This window comes from Macaca thibetana, chromosome 9 (genome assembly GCF_024542745.1).
Source record: "Macaca thibetana thibetana isolate TM-01 chromosome 9, ASM2454274v1, whole genome shotgun sequence".
NCBI classification, from domain to species: domain Eukaryota; kingdom Metazoa; phylum Chordata; class Mammalia; order Primates; family Cercopithecidae; genus Macaca; species Macaca thibetana.
In genome coordinates, this window is record NC_065586.1 from 31,613,853 (window position 1) to 31,633,296 (window position 19,444).

General features: G+C 39.2%; 1 protein-coding gene across 8 annotated transcripts in view; it reads right to left on the bottom strand.

The window, feature by feature from the left end:
* ARHGAP12 (Rho GTPase activating protein 12) overlaps window positions 1-19,444 on the bottom strand; it is a 148,739-nt gene that overhangs the window by 110,277 nt on the left and 19,018 nt on the right. For all 8 annotated transcript variants that reach the window (XM_050805619.1, XM_050805624.1, XM_050805621.1 and 5 more), the window contains exons 2-3: window positions 14,379-14,416; window positions 12,068-12,822 (exon numbers count right to left, since the gene is read on the bottom strand). In XM_050805619.1, coding sequence (XP_050661576.1) covers window positions 12,068-12,751 — 684 coding nt within the window. In that variant the 5' untranslated portion in view covers window positions 12,752-12,822; window positions 14,379-14,416. The remainder of the gene's footprint in view (window positions 1-12,067; window positions 12,823-14,378; window positions 14,417-19,444) is intronic.

The window sequence follows — 19,444 nt, forward strand, 5'->3', positions numbered from 1 at the left end:
CAGCTCAGTGACACATAAACACTAAAAGGCTGAGATTTAATCCTAACAGAACACTATCCTCTTCCCCACACTTTACCACCACTTCAACAGGCCTCCACAGTACATTAACAGTGAACTGAGGGGCAGGAGGTGGGAGTTGCGGGGGTGCCTACATGAAGTAGATACTAAGGAAAATCTCTTAGAGACTAAAACACTGATGTCTGATGAATTTAAAGCCTCTGGTACCTACAACTACAGCGAACATTAAAGGCAATCCAGTTTCTACCCAGATTAACCCAAAACACCACTTCAGTTCCTATCACCTGATATATGATGTCTGGCTTTCAACCAAAAATTGCAAGGCATGCCGAAAGGCAAGAAAAAAACAGTATGAAGAAACAAAGCAAGCATCAGAATCAAACTCAGTTGTGGCGCAGATGGAATTATTAGACAAGAAACTGAAAATATCTACTATTAGGCTGGGTACAGTGGCTCACACCTATAATCCCAGCACTTTGGGAGGCCAAGGCGGGCAGATCGCTTGCACCCAGGAGCTTGAGACCAGCCTGGGCAACAAGGTGAAATCCCATCTCTACAAAAAAATACAAAAACTAGCCAAGCTTGAAGGCACAAGCCTGCTTTCCCAGCTACCTGGGAGGCTGAGGTGGGAAAATCACTTGAACCCAGAAGGTCAAGGCTGCAGTGAGTCATGATCGCACCACTGCACTCCATCCTGGGCAACAGAGCAAAACCTTGTCTCAAATCTACTATTAATATGTTAAGGGCTATAAAGAAAAAATTTAACAACATATAAGAACAAATGAATAATGTAAGCAGAGTTGTCAAATCTAAGAATCAAAAAAAAAAAAAAAAAAAAAAATCAGAAATTAAAACACTGTAACAGAAAAGAAAATGCCTTCGATGGTATGATTAGTAGACCAGACATGGCTGGGGAAAGAATCAGTGAGCTTGCAGATATGCCAAGAGAAACTTCCCAAACTGAAAGCAGGATAAATACTAAAAAACCTACACAAAGGCATATCATACTTGAACTGCGGAAAACCAAAGATGAAGAGAAAACCTTGAAAGAAGGCAGAAGGAAAAAAAACCTTAACTACAGAGGAACAAAGATGTAAGAATTACAGCAAACTTCTCCTCAGAAACCACACATGAGAGTGGGGTGAAACATTTAAAGTGTAGAAAGAAAATAATCACGACTAGCATTCCACATCCAAAAAAATTATGCAAAATAAACATCTTCTTCAACAAATAAAAATGAGGGGTCAGGCCAGGTGTGGTGGCTCACGCATAATCCAGCACTTTGGGAAGCTGAGGTGGGTGGATCACTTGAGGTCAGGAGTTCTAGATCAGCCTGGCCAACACTGTGAAACCCCGCCTCTACCAAAAATACAAAAAATTAGCCAAGCCAGGTGGGTGGCACGTGCCAATAATACCAGCTACTCAGGAGGCTGAGGCAGGAGAATCGCTTGAACCCAGGAGGCAGAGGTTGCAGTGAGCTGAGATCGTGCCACTGCATTCCAAACTGGGTGACAGAGCAAGACTCTGTCTCAAAAAAAATAAAATAAAATAAAATAAAAATAATGAGGGGCCGGGCATGGTGGCTCACACCTATAATCCCAGCACTTTGGGAGGTGGAGGCAGAAGGATTACTTCAGCCAGCAGTTCAAGACCAATCTGGGCCACAAAGTGAGATCCTGCCTCTACCAAAAAAATTAAATAAGAAAAAAAAAATAGCCAGGTGCAGTGGCATACACCTGTAGTACCAGTTACCTGGGGGGCTGTGGTAGGAGGATTGCTTGAGCCCTCAACCAGGAGGTTGAGGCTCCAGTGATCTATGATCATGATACTGCACTTCATCTTGGGTGACAGAACAAGATCCTGTCTCAAAAAATTTAAAAATGAGGGAAATCAGTACGACTAGATCTGCCCTGCAAGAAATGTTAATACTGTTAAAATGGCATTACTCCCCAAATGATTTATAGACTTAAGGCAATCTCTATCAGGATCTCAGCTGGTTTCTTTACAGAAACTGACCGACTGATTCCACAATTCATGTGGAACTGCAAAGGACACAGAAGAGACCTAACACTCTTGAAAAAGAACAATAAAGGAGGAGGACTAACACTTTCTAATTTTAAAACTTACTACATAGCAAGAGTAATCAAGACAACCTTTTACATGCATAAGGATAAACAGATCAATGGAACAGAACTGAGAGTACAGAAATAAACCAAGTGTCTATGGCCAAATGATTTTCAACAAAGGGGCCAAACCATTCAATGAGGTAGAGTCTTTTCCACAAAATGCGCTGGGACAACTAGATAGCCACACAGAAAAAAATGAAGTTGGACCCTTGACATCATATACGAAAAGTAACTCAAAATGAATCAGAAACTTAAATGTATGAGCTAAAACTATAAAACAGGAGAAAACATAAGAGTAAATACTTCTAAGGCCTCAGATGTGGCAATAGATTCTTAGATATGACACCAAAAGCACGAGCAACAACAACAAAATTTGGAGTTCATCAAAAGTAAAATCTTTTGTCATTAAAAATACATTATCAAGCCCGGTGCAGTGGTGCACGCCCTGTAGTCCTAGCTACTAAGGAGGCTGAGGTGAGAGGATCACTTGAGCCCAGGAGTTTGAGGCAGCAATGAGCTATGACTGTACCTGTGAGCAACCACTGCACTCCAGCCTGGGCAATCCAATGAGAACTTGCCTCTTGAAAAAAAGGCTATTACCAAGAAAATGAAAAAACAACTACAGAATGGGAGATGTGAGAAAATATTTGCAAATCACACATTTGGTATGTGACTGCTACCTAAATTATATAAAGAATTCTTACAACTCAGCAATAAGGCAAAACAACTTAAAAATGTGCCAAGAATTTGAATAAACATGTCTCCAAGGAAAATATATAAATAGCAAATGAACATATGAAAAGATGCTCAACATTATTAATCATGAGGCAAATGCAAATTAAAACCACAATCAGATACTTCCTACTCACTAGAATAACCATAAGCAAAAAGCCAGATAATAAAAAGTATTGACAAGGATGTGGAAAAACTGGAACCCTAATGCACTGCTGGTGGGAGTGTAAAATGGTACAGCTACCTTGGAAAACACTCTGGCAGTTCCTCAAACAGTTAGACATACATTTACCCCATGACCCAGCAATTCCACTCCTAGGTATCTACTCTACGGAAATAAAAACATGTCCACAGACATTGCCAGGATGGTCTTGATCTCCTGACCTCGTGATCTACCCACCTTGGCCTCCCAAAGCGCTGGGATAACAGGCGTGAGCCACCGAGCCTGGCTCAATTGCATTTTTATAAGCAGTCATACGCTGAATAACATTTTAGTCAATAGTGGACCACATACACAAATGTGGTCCCATAAGATTATAATACTGTATTTTTGCTGTACCTTTTCTATGTTTAGATACACAAATACTTAGCACTGTGTTATAATTGCCTACAGTATTCAGGACAGTCACATGCTGTACAGGTTTGTTAGCCTAGGAGCAATGGGCTACACCATCTACCCTGGGTGTGTAGGAGGATAGACCATCTAGGTTTGTGTAAGTACACTCTATGATGTTCCCACAACAATAAAATTGTGTAACAAAAAACAAAAACACATCCACAGACGTTTATAGCAGAAATATTCATACTAGCCAAAAAAGGTGGCAACAATCAAAACGCTCCAAAAGCGGCATATGGATAAACAATACAATATTATTCCGACACGAAAAGGAATGCAGTACTGATACATGCTACAACATGGCTGAACACTGAAAACATTTAGTTAAGTGCAAGAAAGCAGTCACAACAGATCACGTAAATATGATTCCACTAAAATAAAAGGTCCAGAATCGGAAAATCTATAGAGATAGACAGTAGATTAACGGTTGCTTGGTGCCGGGAACCACAGACGACAGTGGGGTGATAGCTAAAGGGTACAGAAAACTACAAAACTCTAAAGAATGTTATCAAAAACAGTCTAAATAAATGAAGACACAGTCCTTGTCCATGAATTACAAGACTATAGTGTTAAGATGTCAATTGTTTCCAATTTGATCTGTAGATTCAACTCAATTCCAATCAAAATCCCAACAAACTATTTTGTAGATATGGACGAAGTGAAATTTAAACCTTACATGGAAAAGTAAAAGAACAGCCAACACAACACTGAAGTACAACCAAGTAGGAAGACACACATTAGTTACTTTCAACACTTACTATAAAGCTACATTAATCCAGACAGCATGGTATTAACAAAAGAATGACAAAGAGATTAATGGAACAGAATAAAAAGTTCACAGACATACCCACAAAATACAGTCACTTGATCTTTGACAAAGGAATGAAGTCAATTCCATGGAGAAAGAAAAGTCTTTTTCAACAAATGGTGGTGAAACAATTAGATGGACATATGCAAAGAAAATGAACCTAAAGACCTTACACCTTTCACAAAAAATTAACTAAAAACGGATCACAGGCCTATATTTAAGGTGAAAAACTATAAAAATTCTAGAAGTGAAACAGAAAAATCTAGGTGACTTTTGGTTTGGCAATGAGTTTTTACATACAACAGTAAAAATATGATCCATGAGAGAAATAACTGTTTAGTTTTGTACTTTATTAAAATTGAAAACTTTTGCTCTATAAAATCCTGTATGGTGCTGTAATTGTGGATACCCAATACTGTGCATCTGTCAAAACCCATTTAAGTTTACCACACAAAGAATGAGCCTCAACGTATGCAAATTTTGTTTTTAATGTAGGCATTTGAGGTGGGTCGGGAATTCCAGGACAGAATGCAGACTATGACAAAACAACCTAACTTTATTAAAAATGTATGAAACTGGGCCAGGCTCAGCAGCTCAAGCCTGTAATCCCAGCACTTTGAGGCTGAGGTGGGCTGATCACTTGAGGTTAGGAGTTCGACACCAGCCTGGCCAACATGGCAAAACTCCATCTCTACTAAAAATACAAAAAATTAGCTGGGCATGGTGGTGCGCGCCTGTAATCCCAGCTTCTGGGGAACCTAAGGCAGGAGAATCGCTTGAACCTGGGAGGCAGAGACCACAGTGAGTCAAGATTGCACCACTGCACTCCAGCCTAGGTGACAGCAAGAATCAGTCTCAAAAAAAAAAGAAAGAAACTAGTTGGACTCAGTGGTTCATGCCTGTAATCCCAGCACTTTGGGAGACAGAGGCGGGAGGATCACTTGAGATCAGGAATTTGAGACCTGCCTGGCCAACATGATGAAACCCCATCGCTACTAAAAATACAAAAAAATAAGCTGGGAATGGTGGTGGGTGCCTAGTCCCAGCTACTCGGGAGGCTGAGGCAGGAGGATCACTTGAGCCCGGGAGGTGGAAGGTTGCAGTGAGGCGAGATCACATCACTGTACTTGGGTGACAAAGCAAAAACCTGGTCTCAAAAAAAAAAAAAAAAACAAAAGTTTGAAACTACCTCCATAAACCAGGATGAGGGAAAAGGTGCTAATCTCAAAAGCTTTGAAAATGTGTAGAATCTGTAAAACTAAAGTTACTATATTCTAGTACTATAAACGCTTTATTCTAGTTGATAAAGTCATATTCCACTGAAGTACAAGTTAACAATTCTGATGCTCCAGTATGTGTATACCAGAGGCTCTAGAGAAAAATTCCTTCTTTGCTTCTTCCAGCTTCTGGTGGCTGCTGGCATTCCTTGGCTCGCGGCCACATCATTCCTATCTTGAAGGCCAGCATCCTCAAATCTCTGTTTTTTCTTCACATAGCCTTCTCTGTGTGCAATGCCCTCTACCTCTCTCTTATAAAGACATTTGTGATTACATGGAGGGTTTAGGATAATCTTGTCAAGATCCTTAACTTAATCACAACTGCAAAAATCCCTTTCCCAATTATGGTAACATCACAGGTTCCAGGGATTAAGACCTATTATCTTTGGTAAGTATTATTCAGCCTACCACAATAGCTAAAACAATTTTGAAAAAGAAGAATAAGTGAGAGGAATCAGTTTATCTGATTTCGTGACTTATTATATAACTATGGTAAATAAAACTGCATGGTATTAAAGAGACATATATGAATGAAACAAAATAGAAGACCCAGAAACAGACCCACACAAAGGAGCCCAAATTATTTTTAACGAAGGTAGAACACAATTTATTGGAGGAAAGGCAGCCTTTTCAACAAGTGGTACTATGATAATTAGAAATCCATAGGCCAAAAAAAATCTTAAGGCTCACACCTTATATAAAAATTAAACTCATGGCCAGGCACAGGCACAGTGACTCAAGCCTATAATCCCAACACACTGGGAGGCTGAGGCAAGAGTATCACTTGAGGCCAGGGGTTCAAGACTAGCCTGGACAACACAGTGAAACTCTCTCTCTACAAAAAAATCATAAACTAGCTGGGCATGGTGGCACGTGCCTGTAGTCCCAACTACTCATGAAGCTGAGAAGATCACTTGAGCTCAGGGGTTCAAGGTTGTAATGAGCTACGATTGTGCCACTGCACTCCAGCCTAGGTGACAGAGTAAGACCCCATCTCAAAAAAAAAAAAAAAAAAAAAAAAAATTAAACTCAAAATGGATCACAAATTCAAACATAAAATGCAAAACTATAAACTTTAATAAAAAAAATAAGAAAGCATTCAGGATCTAAGGCTTCTGTGATAGTTAACCGTATGTGTCAAATGGGCTGGGCCACAGTACCCAGATATTTCCATTATTCTGAAAGTTTCTGTGACAGTGATTTTTTTTTTTTGGATGAAATTAACACTTTTAAATGTGGACTGAGAGTAAAGCAGATTGCTCCCCAGAATGTAGGTGGGTCTCATCCAATCAAATGAAGGCCTGAATAGAACAACAGACTGACCTACCTCAAGCAAGAAGAAATTCTGCCACCAGACAGCCTATCCATTTGAAGTGCATCAGCTCTTCCCTGAGTCTCTAACCTGCCCGTCCACCCTGCAAATTCTGGACTTCATGCATCACTTAACGATGGGGATATTTTCTGAGAAATATAACAGTCAATTTCATCTTTGGGCAAACATCACAGAGTGTTCTTACACAAAATGAGATGGTACAGCCTACTATTCACCTAAGTTAGATGGTACAGCCTATTGCTCCTAGGCTACAAACTTGTATAACATATTATTGTACTGAATAATGTAGGCAACTGGAACAAATGGTATTTGTGTATCTAAACACAGAAATGAACAGTAAGAATACAGTATTATTACCTTCTGGTACTGTCATCACAGATGCAGTCCATCATTGACTGAAATGTCATTATGTGGTACATGACTGTATACACATACATATACCCTTATCAGTTCTATTTCTCTGGAGAAGCCTAATATAGCTAGAGTTCTTATACTTGATATAAAAGCATGATCTATAAAAGGAAAAACTGATGAACTGGACTTCAACAAAGTTAAAACTAGTTCTTAGACTTAACACAAAACCATGATTCCACACAAGGAAAAACCAATAACCAAGACTTAATCAAAGTTAAAAACTTGTGCTCTGCAAAGACACTGTTAAAAGGATGAAAAGGCAAGCTACATGCTGGGAGAAAATATCGGCAAACCATATATTTGGCAAATGGCCAGTATCTAAACTATGTACCAAAAAAAAAAAAAAAGCTATCAAAATTCAACAGTAAAAAAAAATCCAATTAGAAAATGGGCAAAAGACATGCAGAAACATTTCAATGAAGAGGATTTACCAATGGCAAATAAACACATGAGAACATATTCAACGTCAGTAGCCATTAGAGAAATGTACAACAAAATCAAAATGAGACATCATTACTCACCTATCAGAATGGCTAAAATAAAAAAATAGTGACAACACCAAATGCTGGTGAGCACACAGAGGAACCGGATACTCATACATTGCTGGTGGGAATTTAAAATGATACAGTCACTCTGTAAAAACACTTGGATTATTTCCTAAAAACTAACCATGCAACTACTTTATGAACAGCAATTATACTTGTGGGCATTTACCCCAAAGAAATGAAAAGTTATATACACATAAAAACCTGTACAGAAACGTTTATAGCAGTTTTGTTTGCAACAGCCAAAAACTGGAAACAACCTAGACATTCTTTTATGGATAAATGGTTAAATAAACTATGCTACATCCATAGCATAGAACACTACTCAGCAACAAAAAGAACAAACTACTGATAACACACAGCAGCCTGGACCAATCCACAGAGTTATGCTGAATGAAAGGCCAATCTCCAAAGGTATGGATTCCATTTATATAAAATTCTTCAAATGACAAAATTATAGCAATGGAAAACAGATGAGTGGTGATCAGGGTTAAGGAGAGTTAAGGTGGGAGGGAATTGGTTATGGTTATAAAAGGGCAACATACGGGATTCCTGTGGTGATAGAAATGCTCAGCATATTAACTGTACCAACATGAAACCCCTGATCGTGACATTACAGTATAGTTTTGCCAGATGTTACCATTAAAAGTAACCGGATAGAGGGTACAAGAGACTTGTCCAAATTATTATTATTTTGAGACAGGGTCTCACTCTGTTGCCCAAGCTGGAGTGCAACAGTGCAATCTCAGGTCACTGCAACCTCTGCCTCCTGGGCTCCAATGATCCTCCCACCTAAGCCTCCCAAGTAGCCAGGACTACAGGCACATGCCACCACACCCAATTAATTTTTGTATTTTTTGTGGAGACGGTTTTGCCATGTTTCCCAATTTAGTTTCAAACTCCTGGGCCCAGGTGATCCTCCCACCTCGGCCTCTCAAAAGTGCTGGGATTACAAGCATGTGCCACCATGCCCGGCCTCCAAATTATTTCTTACAACTGCTTATGAATCTACAATTATCTCAAAATGAAAAGTTTAATTAAAGAAGACTGATCAGTAGTGATATAAGTCAGAAAAATGAAAACCTCCTAAGAAAGACATAGGAGCTGAGGGTGTGGATACTGACAGGGAAGGGGCTCGAGACTGGTTACAGAGTGTATACATAAGTAAAAATTCATCAAGTCATACACTTAAATTAGTAATATTTACACCCTTGCTGTGCCTGAATAAAAAATTATTTAAATTTGGCATCTGATTATTAATCTTGTTGGCTGTGATAATTGTATTAATTATGTATAAAATTTTGTGGTGTTTTTTGGTTTTTGTTTTTTAGAGATGATGTCTCACTATATCACTCAGGCTGGTCCCAAACTCCTGGCCTCAAGTGATCCTCCCACCTCAGCCTCCTGAATAGCTGGAACTACAGGCACACACTAAAATTCTTTTAACCACCTTGTAAATGTATCAACAATGAAACCATGAGTATCTTTAGCAGAAACAGTTTGGGTGGTGTGGTGGAGCCAGAAACCACACTGGAAAGGTTACCAAGTGAGTGGGAAATGAGGAAGTGCAGAAAAGCAAATACATATCAGTCTTTCTGGGGGTCGCCAATAAAGGTAAAGGAAGATAAAAGATGCTCTGAGGGGAAGGTGGAGTTGAAGAAGAGCTTTACTAAGATGAGAAAAACATGAGCAAATGTAAATGCTGAAAACAGTTGACAAACAACAAGTTTAAAACCATATGAGCACAATACTATAATCTTTGGCATAAGGTGTGTGAAATGTGGGAAGAGTGAATATGAAGAGAATGCTCTTTGACTGCACAGGAAACACTTGTATTGTACTGGGGGAAAAAAGGACTACTGATACAAGTGTATTTATAGATCTGATGGTGGAAATAATAACAGAAGTAACAACAATAATAATAGCAGCTATATTTTATGGCATACTTATAGTCAGTCTCCAAGGAGGCTCCTCAATGATCCTCAAATCCTGATATGCACACCCCTGTACAGTCTCCTCCCACACAGAACAGGGCTGAACTGCACAATCAATAGGATATGACAGTGAGCAATTTCAAAGATGAGGACTAAAGGACAGTGCAGTGTCTACCACGTTCTCTCCGCTCCATCTGAAGAAAACTAGAAACAACACACAAGCAGTTATGAAGAGGCCCAACCAGTCCCACATGAGTGAGCCATCTTCAGAAGCAGCCCCTCCAGCCCCAACCTCAGGAGACACCCCTAGCCTTCAGAATCACCCAATTAAGCTGCTTCTGATTTAGTGACTCACAGGAGCCAAGTGGTAATGTTTACTATTTTAAGCCACTTGAATTGGGGGTAGTTTATTAAACATCAATAGATACATAATGCATGTATTATGTGCCTCAAGAACACTGTGACTCCCATTTTTAAATGAAGAAACTAAAACACAGAGAGGTTCAGTAATTTTCCCCAATTATCACACAGCTGGCAAGTGATATAGAACCAGATTCCAATCTAAAGCCAGTACTATGAACCACGTGCTCCCCAAAGCTGAAGTAGTTTCCATCCCATGGCTTTCTTATTTGCTGTAAAGTGGAAGGCAAGGTTATCTTCTCATGAAAGCAGGGGAAAGTAAGTGAATCAGAGAACTAAGGAAAATGGAGAAGGTCTGAAACAGCTGCCATGGAGAGTTAGGAAGAGGGCTGACTGGAGAAATCTAATAGGATTTCCAAACAGTGTTAAGGCCCCAAGAGAGGTTAGGAGCCATGGAACTCCAGGGCAGTGAACTTAAGATAACTGTAATGAAAAAAACATAGGATTGCATGTGTACATAAATACAAAATGTAATCTGAAGTGTGAAATTGTGGTGATGGCTGGATGGAATCCTGCGTCTTTCCTAAGGCCCATTAGTTCCCTGAGGAGCTATATATAGAAAAATTCCAGGAAAGACTATATATTCTATGTCAGAGTATCACATAAAGACTGAACAAAAACTTACTAAGACACACGATGATAAACTGACAGAGCTACTTCACGTAGCTTCCTTGATCTCCAACACTAGAAGTTTTTCTAGAGTCTTCCCTTTTTCCTATTTCCACTCCAAAATGTCACAAGAAAAATTACAACCTACAGAAAGAATATACTTCCATAACGATCAGACCACACCTAAGGGCACACCTCACAATTATTCACAGACTTGATGAATAATCTTACAACAGAACTTCAGGCCAAAAACTCATTAATTTTTAAATTTACTTAAAGTTACACTTTCCAAAATATATTCAAGTTTCAATTTCATGTACGTACTTTTAAAATGTCTTCACTCGAGAAACAAAATGACATAGATCTAATCTCAAAAGAAAGGTTTAAAAAGAAAAACAAAAAGCCAGGTACAGTGGCACACACCTGTAATCCCAGCTCTCTGGGAGTCCAAGACAGAAGGATCACTTGAGCCAGGAAGTGACCAGGTTGGGCAACATAGTGTGACCCTGTCTCTAAAAAAAAAATTTTTTTTTAATTAGCTGGGTGTGGCAGCACACACCTGTAGTGCCAGCTACTGGGGAAGCTGAGGTGAGAAGATCGCTTGAGCCCAGGAGGTCGAGGCTGCAGTGACCCATGACTGTTCCACTGCATTACAGCCTGGGCGACAGAGCAAGACCTTGTCTTTAAGAAAAAAAAAAAAAAAAAAACGAACCAGGAACACAGAAAAATTTTTCCAGGCTAATATTCAGTGAAATCAACTGTGGATACTTAGACACTTAAGACAAAAGTGAGCAGTTAATATTCCAATGACATCTTTCCTCAGATAACCAATTATTACCTGAAGACTTCTTGGAAACAAGTCAAAATGGGTACAGGTAGAAAACAGTAAAAATTTTTTCTATTAGAAGAAATATCATCACTGAGTAAATTAAGTAAATTCCCTCTGCCTTATACATAATCAATAGAGAAAAGGGAAAAAGAAGTTTCCACACTTAAAGTAGATCTAGTCCTGTTATGGTATAAGAATAATTATGAAAACCAAAAAGTGACCCTTTATGAACTCCACAAGTTATTTCACATATTTTCTAGATCTTTAAATCAGGATAGAACCCATGTACTCTGAAAATACAAAGCAAAACAAGTCTTAACTCTTATAAATATTTCAATTAAAAGAAAAACTATAATATTTTCACTAGGGTGGTACAAGTGTTTCCTCATTCTATTTTTAATCTTACCCTTATCTGTTCAGTGGAGCTGCTGCTAAGTTCATCACCAGATTCAGAATCCTGATGTATTCTTTCAGAGCCTTCTCCTGCGGAATCACAAGATTGTTCCTGGGAGAAGCTAGTTTTCTCTACATCCAAGAACTCTGGACCGGGAAAATGACCAAATAAGCGTGTCCTATTCTGGCTGGAAACTTTAGGAGAATGTGAGTCATTGTTAAACTTTCCGTTATTATGGGTCAGGTCCAGGCTTAGGTTGACAGTATGACCTGGATTATAACTGGGTCCAAAATTCTGATTGGCATCACGAGTAAGACCTGTTCCTTGAACAGACGACGACGGCTTTCCGAAACTTGAAAGCTCAGGCAATTTGTTCACATTTTCTGTTGATCTCTGAAGATGCAAACTCTGCATTATTTTCGTGGAGTTATTTGGTAGACCAGCTACCTGCTTAACAGGTGGCATTAGAGCTTTGCGCGTGACCTCTTTCACATACTGGGCTGGCACATAAAACGCTTTGGAGTTTTCATCCGGCTTGACTTGCCACCAGTCATCATTGGTCTTTTTCACCAAGATGTACCGCTCCCCTTGTTTTATCACAATCTTTCTATCCTTTGCTTCATATTCATAATCATATTCCACCTCAATATACACTTGTCCTGGAATAATCTTCCCACTTCTGTCAGCCATTTTCATTCAATAATATTCACCTCTCAAAAAGGATGTTATACCACATTATGGCTTTATGACTTGTTGGATGAATATAGCTGTTTTATTTAAGTGGAGGAAGAGAATGAAGAAAAAAGTTAATGCAATCTGGATTTGGTACTTACTCACAAGCATCATACAGTATAGGCCATTTAAAGAACATTACTTCAAATCTCAAACCCCAAAAAGCAAACATGTGACTAATATCATATGCACTGCCACATTAAAAACACTTTCATTCTAACTGTAATCTACATTTTTCAGTCACTTATGACCAAAACAAAAGCCAATAACTGGAACAGTAAATATACACTAATTAGGCAGACACAAGAGTTGAGAAAAACTTTCCTTCCTTTCATGACTCCCTCAAACCTCCTTCACCTTCTTAGAAAAGTTCACTAATAACAACTAATATGCATTTACTTTCATTTCTATACCAATTCCAAAATATTTTAGTACCTCCTAGAACACAGCATTATGGGTTTAAATGATCACTGCATCCTCATATCACTACAGCATGAGCCAGTTCCCACCTGTTGGGGATGAATTGTGTTCCCCCAAAAGATAGTTCAAGTCCTAACTCCAGGATCTGTGACTTTATTTGTAAAGAGGGTCTTTGCAGATGTAACCAAGTTAAGACAAGGTCATACTTGATTAGGGTGGGCCCCAAAATCCAATGACTGGTGCCTTTATAAGGAGAGGGAGATTAAGGGCACAGTGGTTTACACCTGTAATCCCAACACTTTGGGAGGCTGAGGCAGGTGGACGGCTTGAGCCCAGGAGTTTGAGACCAGCCTGGCCAACATGGCGAAACCCTGCCTCTACATGAATTACAAAAATTAGCTGGGTGTGATGTCATGCACCTATAGTCCCAGCTACTTGGGAAGCCGAGGTGGAAGGATCTCCTGGGCCCAGGAGTTTGAGGTTGTGGTGGGCCAAGATCCCGCCACTGCACTCCAACCTGGGTGACAGAGTGAGACTTTGTCTCAAAATAAAAAAGAAAAAAAGGAGAAGGAGATTTACAGAGAGAAAAGCTACAGAGGGAGAAGACCATCTGAAGAGAAAGGCAGAAACTGGAGTGGAGTGAAGCAGCTAAAAGCCAAGGAACACCAAGGACTGCTGGCAACCAGCAGCAGCCAGGCAGGGGTGAGGAAAGCAGGATTCTCCCCCCGAGCCTTCCGAGGGAGCATGGCCCTGCCAAAACTGATTTTAGACTTCTAGCCTCTAGACCAGTGAGAGAATAAAAATACATGTCTGCTGTTTAAGCACCCCAGTTTGTAGTATTTGTTACAGCAGCCCTAGGAAACTAATACATTCAACCCAATGCTCAAGGATCCTAAGGCAAACTGAGATTTACCAAAAATGTGTAAACCCAAGGTTCCATAACAACCTACTAATTTTCTATAGCGAACAAGTACTGAGCATATTATTGTACACTACAGGTGTAGTAACCATCATTCTCCTGAGGATAACAATCTTCTCTATGACGAAAAGCCTATAAGGCCAGGTGGTCAGTCAGTCACTGATACAATTGTAGTAACTGAAATTTACTTTCTAGACAAACTACTTGACTAATAAATTTAATACAATACAGTTTTAAAAACTAAAAAATTACCTTAGAACAAGGAGATGTACACCAGTATCAATTTAAATCTGTAAAAAAAAAAAAAAAAAAAAAAAGTTCATTAACTCAAACCAAGATCGCTGAAGTAAGACTAAGAATATAATGCTGCTTACATTTTTAAAAGCAAAACTTTTTTTATAACAGCCATAAGGAACCAGGAAAGTTTTATACATCAAGATTGTGGTCAGCACCACCCTCCAAACACATGCAAACACAACCACCAACAGCCACTGAGGTTGGCTTTACCACTGCCCTCTCCCACTGTACTTCCATACTGTCTCAATTTCATTTTTTCCCTTATTTTTCATTCTGACAAGCATCTTTCTAAACTTCTGATCATATAAGAAACAACTCTTCTACTATAAAACTGTTAAGATGAAAGAACTGTTTTTCAAGTGTATGTATTGAATGGGTAAAGAGAATAAAAACATATGGTAAAAGTTATTAGGTGTCCTAACACATTTGTCCCCTGATTACTTTCTAATTATTTTATTTTTTTATCTTAATTAATTTATTTTTTGAGACAAGAGTCTCTGTTACACAGGCTGGAGTGCAGTGGCACGATCTTGGCTCACTGCAGGCTCCGCCTCCCGGGTTCGAGCAATTCTTCTGCCTCAACCTCCCAAGTAGCTGGGATTACAGGTATGAGCCACCATGCCTAGCTAATTTTTGCATTTTTATGAGAGATGGGGTTTCACCATGTTGGCCAGGCTGGTCTCAAACTCCTGACCTCAGGTGATCGGCCTGCCTCAGCCTCCCAAAGTGCTGGGATTATAGGCATGAGCCACCGCACCCAGCTATTTATTTTTGAGACACAATCTCACCCTGTCACAGAGGCTGGAGTGCAGCCGTACAATCGTGGGTCACTGCAACTTCCACCTCCTGGGCTCAAGTAATTTTCCCACCTCAGCCTCCTGAGTATCGGAACTGCAGTTGCACACCACCACACCCTACTAATTTTTGTATTTTTTTAAAGATGAGGTTCCACCATGTTGCCCAGGTTGGTCTTAAACTCCTGGGCTCATGTGATCCACCCACCTCTGCCTCTCAAAGTACTGGGATTACAGGCGCGACCACACCCAGCCTACTTACTAATATTAAATAGGGTAAAATACCTTAACAATGGAGAGATGTGGTGGCACAAGCTTAACCAAATGATCAAACAGCACTAATGCGAGCTGACAAGATATGCCTCCTATGTGACGCAATAAAACATATACAATGCCACCTACATTATATTCTTGTCAAAAGCATGTTTCACCTTAAGCAATTACTAGAAAACAATCAAACAAATCCAGAATGTCAGACATTCTATTAGACAACAGACCTGAGCTCTTTGAAAAAGTACTATCAATGGAGGGGGATTCTTCCAGATTAAAAAAGACTATTGATACATAATAACCAAATCTACTTGGTGGTCCAATAAACACCTCAAACTTATCACATCCAAAATGAATTCCCATCTCTACCCTACCTGAGCTATGCCAAATATGCTCACCCCATGGTATCTCCCATCACATTAAACAGGAATTCTGACCTTTCAGATGCTCAGTTGTTACTGTCATGCATTACCAGAACACTAGTCACTATGTGCTTTGATCCTTTACCTATATAAAATTTTCACAACTTTTCAAAATTTTACACTGAACTGCTTATCCTTAGGTGATTTTTTTCCAGGAAAGTAATAAAATAACTTAAGAAATATCTTTGAAGATGCAGAGATGAGTGAGGGAATAGGCAGCTACTTTTCAAAAGGTTACAGCAGCTCGTACATACTATAGTTAGACATTTATCCGTAAGAATGGAGAAAAGAAGGATGAAGAATAACAAGTGAGCTGTATGGTTTCACACTAGTGGGAGAGGAACTGTGGGGCTGGGGAACAATGGGTTAAAGGTCAGTCCACATTCAATCTCTTTCACTGCCAGGCTTTATGACTATCCCTTCCCCAGTGACTACAAAGGTAAGTATGAAGGAGGAGTTAGGGAGAAAGATAAGGAAGTCAGTTTCACTGTGTTCAACATGAGACATCCAATCCAGAGTTTTAGTTAAAGGTAATGAGAAGTAGGAGGGCAAAAGAGATGGAGAAGTGGTCAAAAGGTATCTCTACAGAAAAGGTGGTTAGGTACCAAGGCAAGTAAAACGAGCAAGAATGGACACAATGGGATAAAAAGTAAGAGCTGAGATAGATTTCTAGTCAATACTGGGGTGAAGGGTGGGGAAACAGGTTGGAAAGCTCCAAGAGAAACTATTAAAATTATAAACATGCAGAAAGCCACATAGCAGGAACTACATGTTACAATCCAAGGTATAGGAAAAGCCACATAAAAATGAAAGAAAAAAACTTATTATAAATTATTGATTCAGAAAGAATGAAAATATTAACCCCTTGTTAGACGTATAGTTTACAAATATTTTCTCCCATTATATAGGTTGTCTCTTCATTCTGTTGACTGTTTCCCTTGCCACACAGAAGCATCTCCGTTTGATGTAATCCCATGTGTCAGCATACACTGAGCTCCACAGAAACAACACCAGGGCAAGTGTGAGCCAGAGAGGCACTGAGCAGCTCTATGCCTTGCTGAGGAAAAATAACTGAATATGGGCAAAAATCCAAAGAAGTCAAGAGACAAAATGTCATCATACACATTCTTTGTGCAAACTTGCCAGGAGGAGCACAAGCAGCAGCACCCAGATGCTTCAGTCAGCGTCTAAGGGTCTTCTAAGAAGTGCTCAAAGAGGTGGAAAACCATGTTTGCTCAAGAGAAGCGAAAATGTGAAGACAGGGAAAGACAAACCTGGCCCATTATGAAAGAGAAATGAAAACCTACATCCCTCCTAAAGGGAAAACAAAATAGAAGTTCAAGGATCCCAATACACCCAAGGGGCCTACTTTGTTTGGTCTTTTTCTTGTTCCTTTCTGAGTATGGGCCAAAAATCAAAGGTAAACATCCTGGCCTATCCACTGGATATATTGCAAAGAAACTGGGAGAGATGCAGATGACATTGCTGCAGAGGACAAGCAACCTTACGGAAAGATGGTTGTGAAGCTGAAGGAGAAATACAAGAAGGATATTGCTGCATACCAAGCTAAAGGAAAGCCTGATGCGAAAAGAAACAGGAGTCATCAAGGCTGGAATAAAAAAGCAAGAAAAAGAACGAAGATGAGGAAAATGAAGAGAATGAGGAAGAGCAGGAAAATAAAGATAAACATGATGATGACAAATCAGTTGGTTCTAGCAGGATTTTTTTTTTTTTTTGGAAGAAAAAATCGAAATGTAAGGCTGTATATTTTTGTTTTCGAAGTGTACAGTGTCTTTTTTTGTACAGTTAATACACTACCAAACATGTCTTTAGATAGTCCTGTCCTGGCGGTATTTTCAATAGCCACTAACCTTCTTGGTATAGTATGAGGGTTATAAAATGGCATGGAAATTTAAAGGTACTTGGTGCACAGCACAAATCAGTTACATATGGGGATGATAGTTTCATCTTCAGTTGTTGTCTCTATGCAGTTTACATGAAATAATTGTTCTGTTAACTAAATACCACTCTGTAACTGCAAAAACAAAAAGTTGCAGCTGTTTTGTTAAAATTCTGAATGCTTCTAATACAATTTTTTATTATGAAAATAACAATAATGCCATTTGCTATTTTTGCTTTCGTTGCCTGTGCTTTAGAGGTCATACTCAAAAGTCCTTGCCCAGACTGATGTCATGAAGCATTTCCCCTATGTTTTCTTTCTATAGTAGGTTCACAGTTTTAGGTTTTATATTTAATTCTCTAATCCCACTTTGAGATGATTGTTCTATATGGTGAGAAACAAGGTTCTAGTTTCATTCCTCTACATGTCACTATACATCTGACAAGGGGCTAACATTCAAAAAGGATAAGGAATCAAATAACTCAATAGCACAAAAATGATAATAATAATAATCCAATTAAACAATGGGCAAAAGCCCTGAAAAGATGTTCTTCAAAAGAAGACACATAGTCAAAAAGTGTAAGAAAAAAATGCTCAACATCACTAATCAGGAAAATGCAAATCAAAACCACAATGAGAAAGCACTTCACCCCAGTTAGAATGGCTAGTATCAAAAAAGGCAAAAGATAAGCTGGTGAGAATGTGGAGAAAGGGGAACCTTTACATACTGTTGGTGTTAATGAAAATTAGTACAGCCATAAAGGAAAACAATATAGAGGCTCCCCAAAACATTAAAAATGGAACTACTATATGATCCACCAATTCCACTACTGGGCATATATCCTAAGGAAATGAAATCAGTATGTGAAGAGATATCTGCACTCCCATGTTTACTGCAGCAGTACTTGAAATAGGCAAGATATAGAATTAATCTAACTGTCCATCAAAGGATAAATATGTATATACATACACACATACACACAATGGGATACTACTCAGCCATAAAAAAGAAGACAATCCTGCCATTTGCAACAACAGGAATGAACCCAGTGGACATTATGTTAAATGAAATAAGCAAGGCACAGAAAGACAAACATGACATGGTCTCACTCATATGTGGAATCTAAAAAAATTGATCTCATAGAAGCTGAGGCTGGGCGCAGAGGCTCATGCCTGTAATCCCAGCACTTTGGGAAACGGGGGTGGGTGGATCACCTAAGGTCGAGAGTTCGAGACCAGCCTGACCAACATGGAGAAACTCCGTTCCTACTTAAAATACAAAATTAGCCAGGCATGGTGGCGCATGCCTGTAATCTCAGCTACTTGGGAGGCTGAGGCAGGAGAACTGCTTGAATCCAGGAGGCAGAGGTTGTGGTGAGTCAAGATCGCGCCATTGCACTCCAGGCTGGGCAACAACAGCAAAACTCCATCTCAAAAAAAAAAACAAAAGAAGAAGAAGAAGAAGAAATTAAGAATAAAATGGTGGTAACCAGAGGCTAAGGGCCTAGGGGAGAAATGCTGAGATGGTTAGTCAAAGGACACATAATTATAGTCAAATAGGAGGAATAAATTTCAAGAGACCTATTGTACAGCAAGGTGACTACAGTAAATGACAATATACTGTATTCTTGAAAA